The sequence below is a fragment of the Cloeon dipterum genome, chromosome 1 (genome assembly GCF_949628265.1).
Source record: "Cloeon dipterum chromosome 1, ieCloDipt1.1, whole genome shotgun sequence".
Lineage (NCBI taxonomy): Eukaryota > Metazoa > Arthropoda > Insecta > Ephemeroptera > Baetidae > Cloeon > Cloeon dipterum.
Genome location: NC_088786.1, coordinates 15,856,880 through 15,882,294, shown reverse-complemented (window position 1 = coordinate 15,882,294; position 25,415 = coordinate 15,856,880). Strand labels below are relative to the sequence as shown.

Below are 25,415 nucleotides of genomic sequence, written 5' to 3'. Positions count from 1 at the left end.
TGGTTGATTCTTGGCAACTGCAGGAAACATTAAATTTAATTAACATATCACATGTAGTATAATATATTATTTTTTTAATTCCATATTATGATAAAACTATTCCGATTTTTATATACCATTGAGCTGCGCATTGAACTCGTGGAAACGCTTGATAATCTGTAAGAGGAGAAGGTTCCTGCAGCCACTCTTCAAATTCCTCTCCCCAAAATCAAACAGCATAACAAGGATGATGGACACGTGCGAGTAGCAAGCGTTAACTAGCAATCCTAGCAAGGTACCAGGGAGAGTCTGGTCAATCTGAAAACAGTATGTATAATCAACCATAAAATATTTATTATATCTGATGTTTATGAACACTGCGACAGATTTCTTATATAATTAAGTTAATTTAAATTAGAGCAAAAATGGTGTGTATATATAATCATACCGTGCTCAGTAGGGCGTCTTTGTTTGTTTCGCATGTGCAGTTGGTCTTCCAGTCTTCCAGGTCACTCATCAGCAGGTGCGCTTTGTTTGGCAGAGGTGCAAGTGGACTGTCACAAATTGACAGATTTGGAGGGCATTTGAGTTGAACATCAGGAATACCAGCAGGACTTTCAGGGGAACTAGGGGTTTCAATTGCAACTGGTTCTTTTTTAAAAAGTAGTGCTAATAATTTGTCGCATAGAGCGGCCTTCACTGAAAAATAATTTTTAAATCATCTATATTAGATATATTTTATCAATTAACGTGTGTGATATGTGTTATGATAAAACATGTTGAATATTAATATTCGGTTTTTTAGGTTTGAATTAATATGTAGAACTTACTTTCTCGGCTTTCAAAAGCAATAGCATTTTCCTGTAGAATAATAGAAATGTCAGTTTTTAGAAGAATGCTGTGAATGATCAAGGAAAATGTTTCCTGGATCATTTCTCCTTTCCTGACATTTTCAAGCAATCCAAGAAATACGGCCCGATTATGCACGCGATCAGGAATAACAATCTCGCCGGGATTATAGAGCTCCACTTTTGTCCTGTCAGTCATTCCTATGGTTACACATCAAAAAAAGTTTTATTCCCTAAAAAGATTCTTGTATATGTATATAAATATTGCTCACCTTTAAAATCACATATATTATGCGCAGCTATTGTTCTGTAATGAGACATTAATACTGAATGCCCCACAGGTGAATTATGGAAGCTGTTGCGCTTTCGGCAGTTAAATTTCTGAAATTGCTTTCATTTCACAAATGCCGCAAACGCTTTATTGTTGCTGCCCAAAAGTAAGCGCTTTATAAGTTAATGGGATACAAACAGTTATATCCTAAAGGAATTTGAGAATTTTTTTGAAATTGCAGTGTTAAAACAAAGTGAATCAGATCAAAATGTTTATTATAAATAATATGACCTAGATCCTAGAAATTAACTGTCAAAGAACGGAGACAAATTATTTTTAACGCATGAAATATAACTAATTCAAATTGGATAGTCCAAATATTAGGCTGTACGGCACACAGAAAAATTAAAACTTAAAAGCTTTTTGCCGCGACATATAGATGAAAGAGTTCGTTGTTTTTTTACATGATTTTAGTAGACTGCTAGATAAGGACTATAGAATTTTTTTTAAAAGTTCCTAATTAAATTGCAATCACATGTTTTAGCCTAAGACCATTAACACACTTCAATTGTCTATGATATGGTTAAAATTTGGCAACTTGTCAAAACTGAATTATTGGGGATAACCTCTAGCTAACTCATATTTTCAATCTTCATCTGTAACTCCCCCTGTATTGTCATTGGTCGTTTATTTTTTCTGTATAGAAAAAGGACTATATAAATAGACCGACCTATTTTCCTCCACAGAAGAAACCCCAATGATTGCGTTTTAGCCATGGTTTTACATGAACAATAATCATTTTATGAGTTTTATAGAGCAGAAGTCAAATTGCTTTGTTGCACGCGCTGAAGGTGAATGCGAGACCAAACTTTACCGTACCTATGATATATCAAATTTTCAGAGGGAATTCAATCCCAAGAACAGTAAAATAAGAATGCGGTATTTTATTATTATGCATTTTTAATCTCTAGCAGTTAGTAAACTTTGCACAACCAAAGGCGGGAAAACAAGGCAAAACAAACATTCTTATTTCAAGAAAACGTGCGTGATCGGACAATGTATTATAACGTTATACACAAGAAGAATGATTTATGATTATTTTGCACAAATTTTCACGCAGATAAATTAGGGTTACCGCCATAGATTGATCCCATTTAATGACAAGGAATAAAAATGATGAGTTATACTCTAGATGACATATTATTTCAAGATACCAACTAAAAAGCTTTAAATCGTCCTGGTCGTGGAAAAATTGCGCATAGCTCAACACCCAAATTTTCAGTGTAGAATTGATTGTTGCCCTTTTCTTGCATCAAGGAAATTCGCGTTTGGTTGTTTAAAGTTGCGCAATTTTACCGCTACCAGGCTGAAATGCAAAATCAAGTTACACCCATCTCAAATTTGGTAAGGATATCAAAATCTGAAATGCTATGATTAAGAAACCGTGAGATTTTTAATTTAAATTTACAGTAAGGGCTACATCAGAAATTTGGAAACTTAAGCAAGTCCGGTTTGGGTAGACAAATTAAAATTTTAGAAACACAAGCTACAGTGACGAGATTAGCAGCATCTAGCAAATTCATTTTTAAATCATATCACCTTTCAGCCTTTGGTAGAATCATATAATTATTTAGCTATTAGATAACAATATCATAATACAGATATGACACTTCGTCTCAGACGACATCATTTAAGAGAAATACAGCTCAATTTTGTTCACAATCTTTTTAAGGCATATGGGGCACTTGGACAACTTTTGAGCACACTTTTTGCAGCAGACAGCGTGGCCGCAGGGATTGAAAGCGACATCACGAGCTTCCTCAAAGCAAATGCAACATTCCTGTAAGACTTGACACTTTCCTGGAGTTTCCGACACCAAATCTTCAATCCTTCTTCCATCACCAACTTTGTTGCCCCTGCTGAAGAAGTTGAGCAGGTTTTGGCTGAATTCTGCAGACATCTGGTTGATAGCATCTAGAGCACCTAGGAATTAGTACCATGATATTAGACTTGAATAGGCGCAATATATTTCCAATGATCATGGGCTTGTAAATTGTACTAGAATTTATGGATTGACAAACTAATGCACTGCAATGATTTTACTTATCATAAAACAGTCATATATTGTGAAAATCAAAAGTTTATTACCACTTTGGCTTGGCATGTGGACAATGTTGACCATGTTCTCATTTTGTGACCTCCTTGGGCGTGTGGCAACAGACAGTGAGATCTTGGAAGAAATTGAACACGCTGCAAATATTTTAAAATATTGAATTATTTTATTTTTAACCCTGAAAGTGTCACTTTGCCTTTGTGCTGCGCATTGAACTCATGGAAGCGGTTGCTTAGCTGCAAGAGGAGCCTATTTCTGCAGCCACTCTGCAAATTCCTTTCTCCAAAATCAAACAGCAAGATGACAAGGACAGGTAGACGCGAGTCACAGGCACATGCTAGCAATCCTAGGAGCCAACCAGGGAGGGTCTGGTCAATCTGATAACAAAATCCATTTCTATATATTTCAGCAACCAGAAGAGATTAATAAAAAAGGAAAAGTTTATTTATGTATAATCGATAAATGACTAACTCATTTAAAATTGTGTATATTATCTTACTGTGCTCAGCAGGGCGTCTTTGTTTGCTTCACATTTACAGTCTGTCTTCCAATCTTTCAGGTCACTTTCAAGCAGGCGCACTTTGTCTGGAAGAGGGGTAAGGGTACTGTCACATACAGCCAGATTCGAGGGGTATTTTTTGTGTTGTGTAACATCAAGATCACCAGCAGCACTTGCAGTTGCAGAGCTAGAATTTTGGGTTTCTTTTGCAACTGGTCCATTTTCAATGAGTTGAGTCAGTTTTTGACATAGAGTGCCTTTTACTGTAACATTTGGAATCTATATTTAATATTTGCATGAAAGAATTTTATGTGTATAAAATAGTGCTTTATATAATAGAAAATTCAAATTTCCAATAAAATACTTGCAATCATAATTTTTATATGGAACTGCATTGGCCTTCAGGATTCTGGTGATGTCATCTTTGACCATTCTACGCTCAATGAGCGTGAATAAACTTTTCCTGTTCATTTCCTTGTTCCTGAATTTTTCCAGTGCATCCAGCAATGTGGTCTTTGATTCACGTATCCGCAGGGTGGGCACGACAACCAGGTGGTGGCTCATCTTCACTTCTTTCCTTTCTGACATTATGATGCAAGTCTTTTCCTTTGTCCTTCACTCATTCTGGGAAAAAGAAAATAAGGTGTGATGCATGATTAGGGGATGAAAAATATGTATATTCATTGTAATTACATAAAAATCAAACAACTTCTTGATTTAAACTTACGTAAAATTAAGGAATATGATTGTATTAAAGCCTAATAAAAAATGAGTATCAGCCATTTGTTTGAAAAGTTAATCATATAATATAATTATATCATATCAAAAAATTCCGCCACAACACGTCTGAAATACAAGCCTTCTTTAGGCTACTAAACACTAATGCAAAATTACAGTAATTCAATCCGCAGACAATTATTATTGGCTCACAACAAAACGGCGGTCCTGAACCGTTATCATACATATTTATGATATCCAATCTCAAATTATTTTGTGTGAATAAATTCATTTTATAACAAGATCCAACAAAAGGAGAAATGTGTGTGCGTATGTTATGTAATGTCAAAATTGCGATATGACATTCTTTACATTCATCTTCCTATATAAAACACATGAATGTATGTACCGTATGTATGTATATGAATGTGTACATGCATATTACGCATATACATACGTTACGCACTTTTCGTTACTGTCGCAACAGACTTTACTGCTTTTGTTTTTTTGGTCCTATTATGATGTAATTATCTATGCACGAAATTTTCATACGTGTGTATCATTATTAAATCCGATAGTATGTGTTATCTAACATTTTATTGATGATGAACTTATGATAGATATTACATATATATGTACAATACATATTTATCTTTTTGATTTCGTAAATTTTATATTACAAATCGTTCGAAATTTTTGGTAAATCTGCATTAATTTATATAATTGCGTATTAACACAGATAATATGTTGCGTAAGACAAAAAAACAAGACACAAGACAGTGCAATTGTGATTGAAAGAGCAAAACTTCTTACCCTTTTCTTACAACTAGATACATAAGTGCACAAGCTGGCCAGTGTACGAATGTGTGTAAAGAGTGGCTGTGATCGGGGTCAGCGGTGTAACTGGTGTATGTATCTACCGTACTTAAATCATCTGTTCACGAGGATGAAAAATGCAGACTGCGCTGCAAGCAAACGTACAGAGAAAGAGACAGTACGTAAACAATGACAGGGGGTGACTTGTGACTTGACTGTTCACTATGTTCAGGCTACGGCTTCAGGCTAGTTAGCCTGGGGGGGATAAGGGGAAGAAGGGAGTTGAGCTGAAAAACAATCAAAATTTGGAGCATTTGCGCGCGCTGTTGCCGAGTAGTAACAAATGACAGCTCACTGCGCAAGCTGAATATGGAAGTGAATTAAAAGGCGACTGTCGCCCACTTGCTAAGGAGGCCGGCATTATTTTGCCAAATTCGGCCATAAATCGAGTTCACAGAACATTGGTAAGGCAAAAGTGCACACTGCTTATATCAATAAATTTTATCCGCCAGTTGTTTTCAATTCTTGGAACAGAGATCAATTTTTTGTTTCGATCATTTTGTACATTATCGTTGGTGATCTGCGAGTTTTCACAGTTTTACGTATGCACTTATTGACATCTGCAAATTAGGCCTCCCCTCATGCCAACTGTTCGTTAAAGAGAAATATAAATAAACAAGTTCTTTCTTTTCTTTTAAATGCGATTTTGTGTTTCTAGGTGTGCCTCACGGTTTACTTAATAACGCGCTGGTGAAGAGACATTTACACCTGTCAGCATGTTTGATACAATCTCCAGTGCAAAAGGTATGATACGCGCTTTGATTATATCATTTTTCGCAAGTTAGTACGGCAGCGTATGATTTTTCAGGTTTTTTCATTCCCTTCGACAAAAGAACATGTCGAGCGATAGCGACTCTGATGTCTTAGAAGTCGAGCAGCAGCCAACGAGAAGTTCTGCTCCAACAGCCAGTACTGCTAAGCCAAACGGTCATGACGTCGTTGACGTGGACAGCGACTCAAACGACAGGTCAGCGAGTCAGAGTGAGCAGGACCTAGTGCGTGAATTAGCTCAGGTGGAGGACGAGCTGAAGACAGTGACCAAACAGATTCTGCGCCTCAAACAGAAGCAGTCGAGTCTTGCAAGCAGACAGGAGCAGATCAGCCAAGAGCTTCTGCTGAACCAGTCCAAATCACTTGCGCAGAAGGATTGGACGGGAACTTATTTCGAATGGTCTGGCCGTGTGCGGGAAGTGCTGCAGGATGTCTTCAAGATTTCCGAATTCAGACACCTGCAACTGTCAGCGATAAACGCCACTTTGTCAAAACAGGACTTGATTCTTGTTATGCCCACTGGGGGAGGCAAGAGCTTATGCTATCAACTGCCTGCCCTTGTGTCCCAAGGGATTACTCTGGTCATCAGTCCTCTCATCTCGTTGATGGAAGACCAGGTGTGAAATCATTTGCATTTTTTGTTTTGTTTTAAAGCTGCTGAATTGTGGAGTTAGTGTTTTGCTTAAGTTTTTTGTGTTATCTGTTGCAGGTTATGCAATTGCGCAAACTTGGTGTCGGTGCTGAAATGCTAACAGGTTCTACCAAAAGAGAGGAAAATACGAGAATCAAGAATCTTATTTCCAAAGAACCCGCCAGTGAAAAACCAAAGCTGCTTTTTGTGGCGCCAGAGAAACTCGCTAAGAATAAGAGTTTTATGTCATTTCTGCAAAACCTGCACAGAGCTAACGGAATCGCAAGAATCGCCATCGACGAAGTCCACTGCTGCTCCGACTGGGGCCACGACTTCAGACCAGACTACACTTTTCTAGGCGTGCTGAGAGACTTATTCAGTGACGTGCCCATTATTGGTCTCACGGCAACTGCCAGCAACAAAGTCATTGCTGACGTGCAAAAAATTTTGAACTTGCAAGGGTGTTTGGTTCTCAAAGCCCCTTTTAACCGACCCAACCTCTACTACGAAGTGCGACCCAAGACAGCTGTGCAGAAGGACTGGCTTGACGAGGTAATTTAAACTTCACGAATCAGCACTAAATTTTCAATTAGATTTTTACCTGATAGCTTAGTTTGAATTAACTTATAACTTAAGCAGAATGTTCTTGTTCGCTTTTAACGTTTGAGTTCAAATACCTAGCAGTTGAGCATTAATAGCATTCGCATTCCTGGACCTTTTTTGCTATGAGTTCAGTATTAATACTAAATAAAATATTAATTAAACGGGCATTGAAAGTACAAACCTACCAGATGGAAAAGATAATCAAAGTGAACCTTACCGTCAAATTGTGATGTCCACTGCAGCAGCTCCCGATCAAATTTATTATATCTCTCATAACTGCTAACTGCATTCTAATGATTGATTAGACAGGGCTGGTGACAAAAATTGTTTAAATTCTTTGAATATCTCTGCTCTCCAAGTTCAGCTTTCTCATTCCACAAGCCACAGAATTCCAGACCAAGACATTTACAAAAGATATGTCAATCCAAACCTGAAAAATTGTGACAATTTTTGTGAAGAACGCAATCGAAATTTTGCTTGACGCTCATGAATTTAAGATCTTCACAGATGTTATTATTTTTAAATATTGCTTAGCTTTAAATTTAGAAACGGTTTCATTTTTTATAATTTACAAAAAGTATATTTTGCAATATAAATTTGATTAATTCTCTATTAATGAAAATAGGTCTAATCTGAGATAGAGGACAAGGAGAAATTAAATTTCTTCTACAACATTTATTTGAACGCAATTTAAACCTTTTCATTTTGAAAAATAACCAAGATCCACTTCCAGTTTTTATATCCATTTCAAGAAGAGGAATATTTAGAATTTAATGCATTCATTTGCCTCATTTGATTGATACAGATTCTTGAAGGTTAAAAAGTGATAAGGAACTCTAATACAATTTTTAAATTAGGAACGTTACAGTCACTGAATTTTTCTCATTGAAAAGTTTTCTACCTATATTTTTAAAAAAATTTGTTTCTTGTTAAAATGTTCTAGGTTGCCAATTTATTGAGTGCCGAATTCAAAGGTCAGTCTGGTATTATCTACGCCCTGTCCATCAAGGACACTGAGGAATTGGCCACCGGTCTCAGAGAGCGCAACATCAAAGCAGGATGGTACCACGCGAGCATGAGTCCAGAGCTGCGCTCAAAAGCTCACACTAAGTGGCTCGAAGGCAAACTGCAAGTGATCGTCGCTACCACAGCGTTCGGGCTAGGCATCGACAAGCCAGACGTGCGATTTGTAATCCACCACAGCATCTCAAAATCAATTGAAAACTACTATCAAGAGAGCGGACGCGCTGGACGAGACGGCCGTAAGGCCAAGTGCATCTTGTACTACCGCTTCGCAGACTACTTCCGCCTGAGCACCTTGGTGTTCGCCCAGCAGACAGGGCTGCAGAAGCTGTCGCACATGCTGGCTTACTGCACTGAGCCAATCAAGTGCCGACGAGAGTTAGTTGCCGAACACTTCAGCGACACCTGGGGACAGGGAGACGATTGCAAGTCTATGTGCGACCACTGCCGCCGGCCCAGGTCGTCAGAGCAGGTGGACGTGACCAAGCACTGCATCAGTGTCTACCGTTTGATCAGAAACGCTCTTGAAAATGAGACAAAACTTACTGCTAACATGCTTTTTGATTTGTGGTAAGGTTGGAGTTTGAATTTTTTTGTTTTTAAGTTCATAACAATTATTTCCTTGTAGGTATGGAAAAGGAAAACCTGCACTCCGATTGAAAGACATTCCTGCACCAACACACTCCAGAGAATACATGGAAAATATTGTTGCCCATTTTATTTCTGAAGGGTTCGTCAAAGAGGACTTTAACTTCACTGCTTACTCTACAACTAGCTATCTCAAGATCAACAGTGCTGGCCAGCAAAAACTGGATGCTGGGTACCAGATCAAGACTATAGTTGCCGTCAAAGCCAAGCGACCTTCTTCTCCTGCTTGTGAAATGAACGGAAAGAAAATGAAGGCTTAATTCTTGAACTCTAAAAACCTTTTCTGTGCCGCATAAGTGAATTTGCTGCAAGTAAAATGGCGAGCAGTCAAGATTTCAATGATGACGAGGTGTCAAACCCCTCGTTAAATAGCCCTACTCGCTCCATGGACAGTGAGGACTTGCAGACGCTGCAGGAAACGCTGCAGAACATGCAAAGTTTGATTAGCATTACGCGTAAGAACATTGAAGCGCTGAATTTAAAGTTTGCGGACTTCCAACCCCCAATGTATGTGAGTGAATACAATGAACTGACCTCAAAGTTGCACGGTTTCCTTGCGTGTGAGGAGGAACTTGAGCGCAAGATCCGTTTAGAAAAGGAGAACAATTCTCAGGCTGACACTGCTATAGAACCGTTGGTGCAGCAGCCCAATCCACAGGAGGAGGAGATCAGCTACCCTACTGTAGTGCCATGCTCTCCGTTCAAATCTGTGATACGAGCACACCTGCCTAACCAACAGCGTACTTCTGTGCAAGTTCGTCCAGGCCTCAGTGTCAGGGAGGCGTTGGCCAAAGCTATGAGTCTTCGCAAGTTGTCCCCAGACATGTGCATTGTCTACAAGGTACATGCAGTCCTAATATTAATGTGTTACAGAATTATAAAAACTTAAACTAACATTCTATAAAAAAAGTATTAAAAAAGACCTTCATAGAACAAGGAAATAAACTTATGTCTGTGAAAGTTAGTAAAATCACATCTTGTCACATAACATAATTTTCTCAATTTTTACTTGAAGAACGATTTTGCAACCAATCAGCTATGCTGACGGTCGAAAAAATTCACCAAAGCTTTTTAAGGTATAATTTAAAACTGCTGTTGTGGCATAACCTAGTAAGATAAAAGTTACGTATTATGTAAAAGTTTAAATCTATTATCATAGTTTTTTCTTAAATTAGAAAATCGCTCAATCCAAAACAAACATTCAATTTTATAACACCTTTGGCTCTGCAGTGAAATACCATTTTTTCATTCAAAATTTCCATTTTTAACTTTTTCTTCAGTTGGTTATAAAATTAAGTTATAAAATACATTTTTAATATTTACAGGGAGATACAAAGATTCAAATTGCTTGGGATGCAGACATCTCATCGCTGGAGGGAGAAGAGATAACTGTGGAGATCAACACTAACTACCCCATAACAACCAGTATTTCCCACAATTACGCCAGGAAAACTTTCTTCTCCTTGACATACTGTGAGTGCTGCAGGAAACTTCTCTTCCAAGGCTTCTACTGTAGAACCTGTGGATACAAGTTCCATCAGAGGTGTGCTGATCAGGTGCCCAAACTGTGCCAACAAATAGGGGAGCAGACAAAATATCTGCAGTACCTTTTGGCACAGGGGCCAGAGATAGCTGGCATTCTCAATCCAGGAGACGGCCAAAGGTAAAGAACTAAAAATTGATAGTTTTACCTTTAGACTTCTTGTTCTTTTTGAGTTGAAAAAATTCCTGTGGTTTTAAATATTTCCTGTTTCTTACCTAATTTCTTTTGCTTTTATAAATATCAAACCTCAGGTTGTACAGTAAAAAAAGATAAGATAAAGTTAATTAGACAAAAGAAAGACTGCAAGATATGAGACACCAACACATGCACTAAATGTCATGAAAATGAGGCGTTAAATGGTATAAATAACCACAGGGCAAACATACCAAAAAATCTGTAGAGAACTCTGGCCACAAAAATATTACCATTTGTTATTAATTTTCAACTAAGCTGATTCTTTGCAATTTTTCCTAACAAAAATATTTTTCCTGTGCTCCAGGTACTTTAACTCTCCATCTCCAGACCCGTTGTTGGGCCGCAGTAGCCACCCAAGTTTGGCCCAGCAGTGCTCCACCTCAGTTCCTAACGTCTACTTCAACCTGGTGGATCAGGGCAGTCAGAGCCGGGATCTGTCCCATAACTCTCCAGGAGCTTCCATTCTCATTCCTAGCATTGGTGACCCAAAAACCATCCACAGCACTCAGGTGTCGCCCACAAAGACGATCCGTTCGCGGCCGAGAGCGAGGAGCGCGGATGAGAGCAGCAAAAAGCTGACGGACATCATCAGAACGGCCCGCGAGTCTATTGATGACTGGGAGATCTCCAACGAGGAGCTGCTGAAGGGTCAGCGCATAGGCTCAGGGTCGTTTGGGACCGTGTACAAAGGTCACTGGCACGGGCCGGTCGCCATCAAGACCCTGAACGTTAAGAACCCGACGCCAGCGCAGCTGCAGGCGTTCAAGAACGAGGTGGCTGTGCTGAAGAAGACACGCCACGTCAACATTCTGCTCTTCATGGGCTGCGTCAGCGAGCCGGAGCTGAGCATTGTGACGCAGTGGTGCGAAGGCTCGAGTCTCTACAAACACTTGCACGTGATGGAGATCAAGTTCGAGCTGCTGCACCTGATCAAGGTGGCTCACCAGATCGCGCAGGGCATGGACTACTTGCACGCTAAGAATATCATCCACCGCGACCTCAAGAGCAACAACATCTTCCTGCGGGACGATCTGACCGTGAAGATTGGCGACTTCGGCCTGGCCACGGTGAAAGCAAACTGGGCTGGCTCGCAGCAGTTCCATCAGCCGGCTGGCTCGATCCTGTGGATGGCCCCCGAAGTGATTCGCATGCAGGATGAGTCGCCCTACAGCTTCCAGTCGGACGTGTACGCCTTCGGCATTGTGTTGTACGAGGTGTTGACCGGGCTGCTGCCCTACGGCAACATAAAAAACAAGGACCAGATTTTGTTCATGGTGGGCCAGGGCAAGCTGAAGCCAGACTTCAGCAAGCTCCGGCCGGACACTCCCAAGGGCATGCGTAGGCTTGCCAAGAACTGTATCAAATTCCAGCGCGACCAGCGTCCGTTGTTTAAGCAAATTCTCGCCTCATTAGATAGCATACTTTACTCGCTGCCGAAAATTCAGCATTCTGTATCGGAGCCCACACTGAACAGTGCCCAGTTGCAATCTGACGAGTTGCTGTATGAGTGTGCGTCACCTAAAACGCCTGTGAATTTCCCTCCGTATGGAGCTTTCCCCTTTTAAAACTTTTAGCCTCATATCAGGTGCGTCAGGGGTGCAAAAATTCTCAAGAAGCTTGTTACTCTACTCTCTGTTCTGCCTTGAAGCTCGGCGCAGAATAGAAATCCTCACTGCACTAATACTTTATTTGTTTCATTTGTTTTCTCTCTTTCTCTTTCCGGCTTGAAATGTAACGTAATACATCAAACCCAAGTTTCCACGTGGACTCACAATTTTGCAGCGATTTTATCAACTGCACACCACATGTAACATCTGCAGACTTCTAGTGGGAGTGGGTTCATACGAAAAGATTGAATTCCTGAGAATTGCTGCACCCTTCTAAATGTTACTGCGTATCCTGTTTTTTATTTTGTTAATTCCATGCATTTCAGTTACTCTTAGTACAGCTTGTTGAGAAGTCAACTTCTATTTATTGTCCTATTCTTAAGTTAATTATATTTTTTTGCCGCTGTTGTACTTAATTACTTAAGCATTAGGCTACTCTTATGTGACTACAAACTGTAAATATTAACAGATATTACACAAATACTTGTACTGCCTTTTTATTACAAAATATCCAACTCTTTAGTTTTTTCTGCATATCCCAGATAACTAGCTATTTACACCCATTTCCATGAATTTTTGTAAAACATTAGATAGTTATAGTATAATTTATAATATTGAAATAACGCATCATAATGTCAATCGTGTATAAAAAAATAGCTCAAAACATTTTTCCATTTTCAGTTCACCTTTTGTTTCCCGCAAAGTAACGATAACGAAAGAGCCACGCCCACGAGTTGTCTGAACTATGAAGTAGAGTAATGGCGGAGTAAAGCACAAACACTACAGCTTACTAAGTTTAGTAGTCAGGTGTTTTGCTGTTTCCTTCAGTTTTCAGTAGTGGTAAATCCTGCATCCCTTTGTCCTAACTGATTATTTCCATAATGTCTTACCAACTCTACCGAAATACCACTTTGGGGCACACTCTTCAAGAATGCTTGGATGAGCTTGTTGAGGTGAGAAATAATACCTCAGATTTAGTATGATATTCACGAATTGATAAATTTAACATTTCAGTACGGCCATTTATCTACCCAGTTATCAGCTCAGGTGATGCTACAATTTGACAAATCCATTAACACTGCCCTCGCGTCAAGGGTCAAGTCAAAACTCCAATTCAAAGTAAGTCGATTCAAGCGATTATGTACATGTGTGTATCGTATGATTTTGTGCAACAGTCATATTTTATCATCGCTTATTAGTGCCTTCATACTATTTTAATATATTTTATATTGTATTCCACGAGTATGTATGGAAAAGCTGCAGTTCTCGCCGACTTAACCGTTTACACGCATCAAATCTGTTGTCCCTATACTAATAACATTCAAAGGTGAAAACTGTAACTCGGCGAGAACTGTAACTTTTCCATACATATAGGGAGGAATAATATTTATACTGTATCGGATGCGTTGTTTTCTCAGATTCTTAATAACACGAAGCATGTTATTAAAACTTGAGAATATGCGTAAAATGGTTTTATTTGGTTTATCCCTTTTAAATTCAATAATTTGATAAGAAAAACTACAAAAATGACTGATCATTTTATGAAGAAAAATCATTAACCTTAAATGAAATATTAAAATGTCCTTATTTACTCTACCAGCTACCCATAACAGGGTCATAACGATTCGCACCTATTTCACCCAATTTAGGTGTGAATAGTGCCACTCTTTTATTAGATGTAAATGAAGGCAGCGCTCTCGAATGAAAAAAATGATAGCTCAGAAAGCTTGGCATTTCAAAATTTTAATGTAATATCCGTAATATCAAGGTCCGGTCGTGGTGGGTCTATTAATATTCTAAGCCAAATTTTTGTTCTAGGCAAGTAAGCTGAATACTTACCGCTTCTGTGACAATGTGTGGACCTTCATGCTGTCTGATGTCGAATTCCGTGAAATTCAAGAAGTCGCCAAAGTGGACAAAGTGAAAATTGTTGCTTGCGATGGAAAAAGTGACCACTGAACTTTGTTGAACTGACCAGTTATATTCAATAAATTTAAGGCTACTCATATTCTGTGGTTTGAGAGTTAATTCGTTTCTTATAATAGGTTTAGCTCACCAATTTGTACAGTAAAATATTTTCATACTGAGAGATTCTTCATGTTGAATAATACAATTGGGTTAAAACTGAATTCCCCACCTTAGTACAGTTTTAACAGCTTCAAATTTATAACGTAATGCGCACCCTTCTGTGTTTTTTTCAATATAATAATCCTTTTTAAGGAAAAATCTCCAAGAGGATGGCGCTAGCTTTTCATTGAAGAAGAGTCAGCAAGCATACTTAATTTTGTTATTGCGATCTATTTAAATTTGAACTATAACAGTGTTGATTTTACTGCGCAACGTCAATTGGAGTCAATAAATTGAATATGAACTGATATTTCAGATTTTTTGTTATGATTACAGGCTAAATACCTACACTTGGATGTGGTCATGACGGGGAAAAATATTTTTATTTTTGAAAGTAAGACAGTCACAGAGATAATAATTCAACTTAATTGTATAACATTCAAAAGCTTTTACACGTTGGGAATTTTTAGCGACTGGAGCTTTACCAGTGGAATTATATAGATAATTACACCGTTTGAGAAAGATAGTAAGCGTATTCCGAGCTGATAAAATTTAAAAAGAATTTTGATATTGCGATTTGAACCAGATTGGATCTTTCTCTTGTTTCTACACAGTTCCACGGATGGCGCTGTCGGCGCGTTTTTCCCCAAGAAGAGCGAATGTTTATCAAACAAAGCACCTCATGGCCGATGAGTCATTCTGATTGGACGATGAGTCCGCACGTACGTCAGCGCGAGGCAGGCAAGCCGAAGTGCAGCGAACGACTCGCGACTCGCATTCTGTTACTGGCCACGCTGAAGAGCGGTTGTGTGTCAGTCGTGCTTCGATCGCTGCTATAGCGCCTCAGTGTACCTTGCCTACCCGTTCCAGTGGTGTCCATAGAACCCTTGCCCGCGACCTCTGTCCAGCATGCAGAGCCAGAAGAGCAGCCCTTCGGTGGCGGCCATGCTAACCGAGGCGCACCGCCTCTACAACATTTCGCTGAATAAGATCGCCCGCTCTCGCACCATCCGCGGCGGCATCAGCCTGCACAAGAACCTGCTTGTGGCCTCCGTGCTGCACAAGACGCGCAACCAGATCGTGGAGGACACGCAACAGTGCTGGGCCTACTCGAACTGCGAGAGCTTGAAGCTGTCCCTCGATGACCTGAAGGAGGACGACCTGTTGCCCGGTGAGGATTTCCTGCAACCGGCGTCGCCGTCCGCCGATCTCATCTCCCTGCAAGAGGCCGAGGACTCAAGCTCTGACAAGGAAAACAGCCTGCCCACCACCTACCTGGACTTGGACTCACGCGTCCGCGAGACCGGACAGCCGACCATCAGCGTGCTGCGTGAGATTCGGCCGACCAACAGCGGTGAGACGCAGAACAGCCTGAAGCGTCGCAAGACGGTGAGCGAGTGGGAGACTGAGGAGGCCGTCCTGTCCATCCTGCCCAAGAAGAGCAAGTCCCAGCTGGACGACTCGGGCGTCGCGGACCTCTTCTCCGAGATCGAAACTGAGCTGGCCGACCCAAACGACCCGTCGACCACGATGGAAATCGACCGCATCACCAGCCTTGTGTCCATCTTCAGCTTCGGCAGCCTTGCCAACCTGGACGCTGCGGCGGCTGCTGCGTCGTCCGGCAACGCGCCGGCGTCGACGGGCAAGCTGACCCGGACGGTGTCCACGCCCGATCTGTGCTCGGCGCAGGCAAAGGAGCAGCTGAGTGATTCGTTAAGAGACAGATCCGGCTTCATCGCCATGACCGTCTGAGAGACTTAACTTACTACGCGCGCTGCGTGTCCCGTCTGCACGCGGCCTGTCCGGCGCCTCCGATGGACTGACTGATATTTTCGACGATTAGTTGCCAGTATTTGAACAATTATGTCTTATTTAATCACGGGCGGAAGGAGCGGAGATTTTCTATTTAACGAACGAACCACTTGTGATATTTCAGCCTTTGGACACTTTACTCCCGGCAACAGTTGATTGTTTTTCTAATTGGATTTCGTTCCAACTCTCTTGTTTTCACTCAGTGCATTTCGTTTCGTTTTCAATGAGCCTACCGCCTCCGCCGATTCCCATTTTCCAAAATGTGTACTTATCACACCGCAAGGCAATTTTGTAATTAAGGTTAGTTTAGGTCAGTTACGCGCTCTTTATAGGGTTCGTGGCGGACGCTGATAACTACGACGAATTGTATATAACTGAAAATTAGCAGTTAAGTAAAATATCCCGTGCATAGGTATGCACGCTGCATCAGAGAAGCGGAGCGCGCGCGCGCTGTTGCTATTTCCTTCCAACGACAATTGCTGGCTGCTTTGCTACCTTTGATTTCCCCCAATGTGCAACCTCCCCTGTTATTTAAAAGAGATCCAGGTGCAGAGCACAGTTGCCACAGCTCGCGCGCGCTTACGCTGCTAACTGGGCGAGCGAGCGAGGACGCAGAATACACAATACACACACACACACACATACACTCGCTCAACACAAAAAGTGGAAAATGTATACACACACTGCGCCCGAAGCATGACGCTGCCGGTGTGTGCGGTTTTTCTCAACTTGATTTTAAACTTCGGCTCCGTTTTAGGGGCCACTGCGCTGTAGTTGGTTAGCAATTTACTCTCTCTGTGCATCTTATTATAAATTTATTATTTTTTTATCAATAAAATGAACAAAATAAAAATAAGCTCCTGCATTTGATTTCCTCATAAACAACCCCTGAAAAATAAAATAACGAGAAGAAAATGACAATTTCTAAGCGTCCTAATTTAATCACCTGACGCAAATACAAATATGAAATTAATTTGCCATAAGCCACAAACAAAGCTATCAGAATCTGCATCAAAATTTACTTTCTTGTTCTACATAACGAGTCGATGACCTGTGACGTCACACGGAGAGCGGTACTCTTGCAAAGTGAAGTAGAGCTGCAGTGTGCTTTAGAAAGCCACCTCCTCCTCCTCTTCCAGCTCAACAATGTTTGAAAATTTCATCAGGCGCAAAAGTGCGTCCAACAACCTGTCGCAGAAAGAAAACAAAAACAAAGCCTCCTATATCTAATTTACGCACAAAATTTGTGCGTAAAATGTAATATGAACCGCTTTTGGAAGTAGCCCGTGTTGGTGTTTAGAATACCACCTTAATTTTTCCCAGTTATTGAATAATGCTAAAATTTGAGCACTCAACCAGCACAAATAATCAAATTATGTGGATTTTTAAAAAAGTTAAAAGAATACTTCCGTATAATTTCTATGCATTCAATTTGGATTTTAATTGGCGTAAAATCGGTTGTTTATTTCAGCCTCAGTCGCAACTAGCATTGTTATCAAAAGTGTTTCTCTTGCATGAGCAATCGAACTGTCATCGCTGCTTCTGCTATAATGCACTAAATCGACTAAATCAAGTCGTTAAAATTGCCTTCACCTTGCCCAAGATATATTTAATAACTGATCGATCCTTTTGCTGTGGCGATGTTTTTAAAGTCGAAAACCATGATCTGGACTTAAAATGAGAATTAAGTTGATTAATTAAACAATTATTGTAACACTTTTTCAGAATCTGATAACTCAAACAGAAATGCTTTGAAAATAAATTAAATTAAAATGTTAAATTAGTTTTTGACGTTTGTTCAGGACCACGAGATTCAAAATCAAATTGCTCATATCCTTAACCGTAATATATATTTTCTTGGTATTCCTGCAATTCAAAATAAACGCAAGAGATTCTGAATAATTATAATTTGCTCAAAGTAGTCTTAATTAAAGAACTAAACTTTCATATTTAACTAATACCGATGAACTATTTTTTTGTAAAAAAAGAAAAAATACTAAATACTATGTTGTCGTATCTTCTATTCATCCTTTGTCAAACCCTGTGGAAAATACATATCCCAGACCATTAAACCCCTGGCGATGCGAACCGCACTAAATTCATCATTTTTACCAGCTGAAAGCGCAGTTGTTGTTACAAATCTCTGTGTAACAACACTCCGCTCTACCCTAACAACGTGGCTGCATCTGGACAACGCTTGAAAATTATAGAGGAGGAAGCGGCCAGCAACAACCCACTCAATAACAAACACAAGCAAGTAGTCGTCAATTCAAGCGAGGGAGGCAGGAGAAAAGCAACCCTGACCTCCTCCTGTGTGAGTCACTTCACGCAGCCGTGACAATCTTACAACGCTGTAGAGTGCCGGCTAACTCGCTCGCTCACTAGAGCTGCGCGATTAGTCATGCACGTTGTCGGTAGCCATCATCCCTCCTCGCTGAGCAAGCCAGTGTGTGCTTTATTGTGCTGAGCTGGAGGGGTAGGGGTTCTTGTTTGACTCGCCACGCCAGCTTGCCAGCTGGACGCACTTGTAGAATGCACACATTATGCTAACATGAGCCAAATAATATAATAAAACACAATTGATGACTTTTTCTAGCATTAGCGCGCAAACAGGTGAAAACCGTTTTGATTGTCGCTCAGATTTCGTTATTCGCAGGTGTTAAGTTCACTTTCGCTCTTTTATTCTTCCTCACACGCGACATCGAATTTCATTCCGATGAATGGGCGAAATGTTTTCGACACAGGGAAATACCACGCCTTCCGATGATTTAATCTCTGTTATTATATGAATCACAACTTGTTGACAGAAAAGCTTCGTTCATTTAACACGTGTTTATTATATTTTTCCAGCGTGTCTGTCTCAGATTTTAAGGAGCAGAATTTTGCCGACTAAAAAAAAATAAACTGTTAATACGTCATGCTAGAATGAATGATGCAACGCGTGAGGCCAAGAAGGAAAATAAAATAGGTTTGTGCTCTCATTAGATTTCCCCACTGAGTCACACAATTATGATAAAAGAAATCGCTATAAGCTTTATAGAGCTATTTTAACAAATATCCAGGAACGTAAAATGTAGCAGGAGAAAAACTATTGACCTTACAATAAATAATATTTTGAGCACTTTTTTCCCTCCCCCTCTGTCCAGTGCTATTGTAAAAAAAAAATCCAGGATATATTCAGTGTAGGAGAATTGTTGTTCTCACACAAACATTTTTTAGCCTCTCTCCCCTTTAGAATGCTCTGAATATTTTCAATGCTGACCATGACAGGTTGCTGTTGCTACATACCATAACTCACCCTTATTTGCCGAAGTGCAGCGAACGACTCACGGACTCGCATTCTGTTACTGGCCACGCTGACGAGCGGTTGTGTGTTAATCGTGCTTGGATCGCTGCTATAGCGCCTCAGTGTGCTAAAGCCCTGCATGGGTGGATTTTTTGACACGCACCAAACCACGGAATTCTAAATTTGAAGCCGCACCCAACCCGCACCCGCGGGAAGGTTCGTTCCATAAAACCCGCACCTTGAAATTCATACTTAAAATTTTTCGCCTTTGACGATTTTCGCGATAGGATTAAGGGTAATTGTCAATTATTACCGACTTTATTTGCCCATCCTGAAATTTACATATGTTGTTAGGGGTGTTTCATAGTGTGTAACCTGAAATTTTGAGCAAAAAATTCGGGGGCTCTTTTTGGGAAATCGCGATTTTCGAAAATTGAAAACTTCAGATAGTAAATCCGAAATATCAAGGTATCTTCGGTCCAGATTGGAATTTCGATGTGGTTTTTTCACCTCCAGGCGTAACTTTTTGAGTAGAACATGTTTGCCATTGGTAAAAAATTTGTAGGTCAAAGGTCAAGGTCACAAATTCGCATGCCAAATGTTCAATTAAAAATATCGCAAAATACGCCCCCTCGGATTTTTTTCATGAAAACGTAAAAAATGTAGCCCTGAATGCGTAAGAGCGAATGGTCAAGAGAAATCGATGGGCACTCTCATAGATCGCGAGATATTTTGAATTTAAGGATTCGTGTTGGGCGTCCGGCACGACTACAACATCATCCGGCGATTTTGTTTTCGTCATTTACGTCGGAATTTGATCTGTAACCCCACATGTTATGCATATGATTACCTAGAAAAATAAACGAGCTTTCCAGTGGTGTGCTTAAAATTTGTTTTGATCTCAAAATTTTCAAGTAATAGCGGCGCGCGAAAAGAAAATATAAAATTTTCAAATATTGACATTTTTGCAAATCTCAAATCTCGGGTTCTAACCATCAGAATTGCAAAAACTACCCACCGTTGGACTCGTCTCGACCTGCCCTGACCAGCTGAAAGGTTTAGGGGTGCTTTTTACCCCCTACCCCTAAGACGCTACATTTTTTTACCTTTTTCGAGGGGTTGAAGTATATAAACTTAGGGGTAGGGGGTAAAAAGCACCCCTAAACCTTTCAGCTGGTCAGGGCAGGTCGAGACGAGTCCAACGGTGGGTAGTTTTTGCAATTCTGATGGTTAGAACCCGAGATTTGAGATTTGCAAAAATGTCAATATTTGAAAATTTTATATTTTCTTTTCGCGCGCCGCTATTACTTGAAAATTTTGAGATCAAAACAAATTTTAAGCACACCACTGGAAAGCTCGTTTATTTTTTTAGGTAATCATATGCATAACATGTGGGGTTACAGATCAAATTCCGACGTAAATGACGAAAACAAAATCGCCGGATGATGTTGTAGTCGTGCCGGACGCCCAACACGAATCCTTAAATTCAAAATATCTCGCGATCTATGAGAGTGCCCATCGATTTCTCTTGACCATTCGCTCTTACGCATTCAGGGCTACATTTTTTACGTTTTCATGAAAAAAATCCGAGGGGGTGTATTTTGCGATATTTTTAATTGAACATTTGGCATGCGAATTTGTGACCTTGACCTTTGACCTACAAATTTTTTACCAATGGCAAACATGTTCTACTCAAAAAGTTACGCCTGGAGGTGAAAAAACCACATCGAAATTCCAATCTGGACCGAAGATACCTTGATATTTCGGATTTACTATCTGAAGTTTTCAATTTTCGAAAATCGCGATTTCCCAAAAAGAGCCCCCGAATTTTTTGCTCAAAATTTCAGGTTACACACTATGAAACACCCCTAACAACATATGTAAATTTCAGGATGGGCAAATAAAGTCGGTAAAAATTGACAATTACCCTTAATCCTATCGCGAAAATCGTCCTTTGCGCTTTGCGGCGTGAAACCAAAATGTTCAGCGTTCGGCGTCGATACATCCAAAATCAAGCTGCCGAAAAGGGGAGCGTAACAAGGGGAATACAATATGGCGGCGCGGACACAGCACTGCTCCCCGCTCATAGGGGGCGTGGTGCGCTGCCATATTGCATTCCCTCGGTTACGCCTCCCTCTTCGGCAGCCGATTTCGGCTGTTTCGACGCCGAACATTTCGGTTTCACGCACATCATAAAGTCGGCCAAAATATCAAGTATTTTTGATGCCAAAACCTGGTCGAATATTATATTCCTATCTTTTCGTCAGTGTCAAATAAAAAATTCGATCATTTATTGCATTTATTCGCGAGATTGGAGGTCAATTGGACGCGATTTTTCAGCGAAGAAATTTTTAGGTGGCAGTTATATTTACTTAAAGTACTTGTTAATAATAGATGGTGAAATTCCAAATTTGAAACTCGGGAATGGGGGCGTTCCCTATTTTTTCGGTATCTAAAAATACCCGATAAACGAAATGTGTTAATGAATTCTAAACTGCAATTCATGACTGCATTGAGGTATCACCTTGAAATTTTCACTGCCCAACCTAGTTTTTGATCCTGAACAACTTTTGCATTTACAAAAAATTCGCAGGTCGAAGGTCAAGGTCACCTTTTGCGACCTTTTTTTGAAAATTCAAAATTAAGGGATGATAGCCCCCTACGATTTTTTGGGGTTCAGGTCTGAAATGTAGCCCGTGAAATTCTGCACAAGCACACCAAGTTTCATAGGTGCAATCGCGATACTTTTGCTGCAATTCGAATTTGAAGTTTGAAAACCTGCTCGAGGCCGCTTTACCGCGCGTGGACTTTGAGCAGCGACTCAGCGAGTTCACCTTTTGTTCTTCAAGTTGATTTTTTTCGCATTTCACTTGCTTAGAAACACCAATGTGGCCTAGGGTAGACCAAGGAAGGTCAAAATCAACCTTCAGGGTCCATCCCTGACGTGACCCTGACGTGACCCTGAGATCCGAAATATCGAAAATTTCCAATTTCATCAAACTTGGTGTCCTTTCAGGGTTCGCAAAAACCCGCATTTTTCCGGAAAAACCCACTGCATTGCAAAAAACTGTTTTTTTGCAGGTTTTTCTGCAATTTTGCGCATTTTTCCGAAACACATGCATTCTTATGGAAAATACAAAAATCTCATGATGGATGAACAAAAAAAGGGATTTTTCAAAATCCCCAAAATCAGTATTAGAGCCACTGGTTCCACCAAGAGACTGAAAATTTTAACTCTCTGCATAGTTTTCTGAAATTTCAGACTCTTTTCAAGCGAAAATTGACTATTTTCGGATTAAATTCGGAAAAATGCATAAAAACCTAAAACTGGTGGGTTTTTCCAGCCGGTTTTTTGGGTTTTTTGCGCAAAAAAACAGTGGTGCATTTTTGCGCATTGCAAAATTGGCGAACCCTGCCTTTAATAGGTTTTCACCACCGTAGAGCTCAAATATACAGCCAAAACTGCCGAATGACAATCCTGAAACCGGTTCTTGAAATAATTGTGGTAGCCATTAATCCAGACGGTGTGAAATGGTCAAAATTTTGAAATTTTTAATTTATGAAAAGATACTTCTATTTTGCACATATGAAGTATAATATGTACTGATAATAAAGGATCTTATGCTTAATGCTATGAAAAAATGTTATTAAATGCAATAACAAATAATCTACTTTTAAAAACTAAAAAAATTTGTTTCCTTACTTTTAAAGTAAAAATTTTAAACATGTAATTTATTTGTTATTGCTCTAAATAAATTTGTTAACTTTGTAAAAAAAACGATCGGTTTTTTTAAAACTCAATATAAATTTCGTGTGTACAAAACAGAAGAATCTTTTCATAAATTTAAGATTTCAAAATTTGACCATTTTTAACATAATCTGGAATTATGTCTAATACCACAATTATTTCAAGAACCGGTTTCAGGATTGTCATTCGGCAGTTTTGGCTGTATATTTGAGCTCTACGGTGGTGAAAACCTATTAAAGGACACCAAGTTTGATGAAATTGGAAATTTTCGATATTTCGGATCTCAGGGTCACGTCAGGGACAGACCCTGAAGGTCGATTTTGACCTTCCTTGGTCTACCCTAGGCCCCATTGGTGTTTCTAAGCAAGTGAAACCGCACCCACCGAGTTCAAATGAAAAGTACCGCCCATCCCTAGCCACGCGGTGAGGTTAACCGCGGGTTTCTACCCGCACATCTACACCCGTGCAGAGCTCTGCAGTGTACCTTGCTCACCTGTTCCAGTGGTCTCCATAGAACCCTTCCCCGCGACCTCTGTCCAGCATGCAGAGCCAGAAAAGCAGCCCTTCGTTGGCGGCCATGCTATCCGAGGCGCACCATCTCTACAACATTTTGTGGAATAAGATCGCCCACTCTCGCACCATCCGCCGCAGCAAAAGCCTGCACAAGAAGGTGCTTGTGAACTCCGTGCTGCATAAGACGAGCACCCGGATCGTGGAGATCGAGGACATACAACAGTACTGGGCCTACTCGAACTACGAGAGATTGAAGCTGTCCCGCGAGACCGGACAGCCGACCATTAGCGTGCTGCGCGAGATCCGGCCGACCAACAGCGGTATGACGCAGAACAGCCTGAAGCATCGCAAGACGGTGAGCGAGTGGGAGACCGAGGAGGCCGTCCGTTCCATCCTGCCCAAGAAGAGCAAGTCCCAGCTGGACGACTCGGGCGTCGCGGACCTCTTCCCTGAGATTGAAACTGAGCTGGCTGACCCAAACGACCCGTCGACCACGATGGAAATCGACTGCCACACCAGCAGAAGCCTTGCCAACCTGGACGCTCTGGCAGCGCCGGCGTTGCCGTCCGTCGACCTCATCTCCCTGCAAGAGGCCGAGAACTCGAGCTCGGAAAAGGAAAACAGCCTGCACACCACCTACCTGGACTTCCTCATGCGTCCGCGAGACCGGACAGCCGACCATCAGCGTGCTGCTTGAGATTCGGCCTAAGTGCATTCAAAGAACTCTTAACTTTAAAGAACAGTTTTTTAAGAAATACTCAGCGGGTGCCAGATGTGTGATGAAATTGGTTAGCACTGCGTAGACCGTGTGAATGTGGGAAACAAAAAGCTCTCTTTGGATCCCCGTACGAGTGTCAAGAGTTTGTTTTTACGATCCAAAAGACACAATTAATACAAAAGTAGTGCAAATTATGACAGAATATTTGACGAAGACTTGGTTCTTTCCGCGCATTTCTACGTGACCGTTTTTTCGCGCCTTACTCCACCGGACGCCATATCTGCGCGTCGCACGAATCTGGTCTCCGCTGGAAATACTGAACTCCTGTCTCACTTCTTTTTAACAATTTGGTTCCTATTAAAGTTAGTTGTCTGGATATTGCAAAATGTATGGGGCAAAATAGCCCTGCAGCCTGCAGAACCATAAAAGATCTAGCTATATATATATATATATATGTATGTGTGTGTTTTTTTTATCCTTTTACAAAAGAATTCCTATAATGGCTTTTTTACTGATTTTTTAAAATTTATATTTTTGGTTATCCAGCATCGTTAGAGTATTTGTTATTCAGGAAATATTCATATGTTTAGGAAAAAATGCACCAGATTGAATTAACTGTGTGTTGGATATGCAATTAGATGTATGTGGTTTGGTCCATTTACTGTGTTAAATTATGTACATGCCAAAAGACAAATAAACAAATTATTATTTTTATTAAATTATTATTATTCCTAGAACAATCCTGAACTAAATTTTTCTACGAGGGTAGGGTGAGTTGTGGTATGTAGCAAACTGTCAGAGTCAGCATTGAATATATCCAGAGTGTTTGAAAGGGGAAGGAGGCCCAGCGAAATTTGGTTATAATAACCGCTGGTGAAAAATAGTCCGATGTTAAGTTTCTTCCGCAACTGCTGGCCTAATCTTGAAAAACTTGTCCAATGTCAATC

At 40.4% G+C, this 25,415-nt stretch overlaps 5 protein-coding genes across 5 annotated transcripts; 4 read left to right on the top strand and 1 right to left on the bottom strand.

The window, feature by feature from the left end:
• Positions 1-2,040: 2,040 nt before the first annotated feature.
• Positions 2,041-4,298, bottom strand: LOC135943297 (uncharacterized). The gene is made up of 5 exons (XM_065490158.1): positions 4,101-4,298; positions 3,711-3,989; positions 3,408-3,588; positions 3,247-3,348; positions 2,041-3,081 (listed from the first exon to the last, which is right to left on the bottom strand). The coding sequence occupies exons 1-5, from the start codon at positions 4,296-4,298 to the stop codon at positions 2,789-2,791; spliced, it is 1,053 nt and encodes a 350-aa protein (XP_065346230.1). The 3' UTR covers positions 2,041-2,788.
• Positions 4,299-5,482: 1,184 nt separating this feature from the next.
• Positions 5,483-9,239, top strand: LOC135934573 (ATP-dependent DNA helicase Q1-like). Its single transcript, XM_065476442.1, has 6 exons — positions 5,483-5,707; positions 5,962-6,047; positions 6,112-6,691; positions 6,784-7,257; positions 8,252-8,901; positions 8,960-9,239. The coding sequence occupies exons 3-6, from the start codon at positions 6,140-6,142 to the stop codon at positions 9,237-9,239; spliced, it is 1,956 nt and encodes a 651-aa protein (XP_065332514.1). The 5' UTR covers positions 5,483-5,707; positions 5,962-6,047; positions 6,112-6,139.
• A 56-nt stretch (positions 9,240-9,295) lies between these two features.
• On the top strand, positions 9,296-12,807 carry Raf (Raf oncogene). Its single transcript, XM_065476441.1, has 3 exons — positions 9,296-9,820; positions 10,305-10,642; positions 11,022-12,807. The coding sequence occupies exons 1-3, from the start codon at positions 9,296-9,298 to the stop codon at positions 12,280-12,282; spliced, it is 2,124 nt and encodes a 707-aa protein (XP_065332513.1). The 3' UTR covers positions 12,283-12,807.
• A 265-nt stretch (positions 12,808-13,072) lies between these two features.
• TfIIA-S (Transcription-factor-IIA-S) lies at positions 13,073-14,701 on the top strand. Its single transcript, XM_065476444.1, has 3 exons — positions 13,073-13,277; positions 13,339-13,443; positions 14,143-14,701. Exons 1-3 carry the CDS (start codon positions 13,206-13,208, stop codon positions 14,281-14,283), a joined length of 318 nt encoding a protein of 105 aa, XP_065332516.1. The 5' UTR covers positions 13,073-13,205; the 3' UTR covers positions 14,284-14,701.
• A 457-nt stretch (positions 14,702-15,158) lies between these two features.
• Positions 15,159-17,059, top strand: LOC135934574 (uncharacterized). The gene has a single exon (XM_065476443.1). It carries the CDS (start codon positions 15,301-15,303, stop codon positions 16,141-16,143), a length of 843 nt encoding a protein of 280 aa, XP_065332515.1. The 5' UTR covers positions 15,159-15,300; the 3' UTR covers positions 16,144-17,059.
• The last annotated feature ends 8,356 nt before the right edge of the window (positions 17,060-25,415 follow it).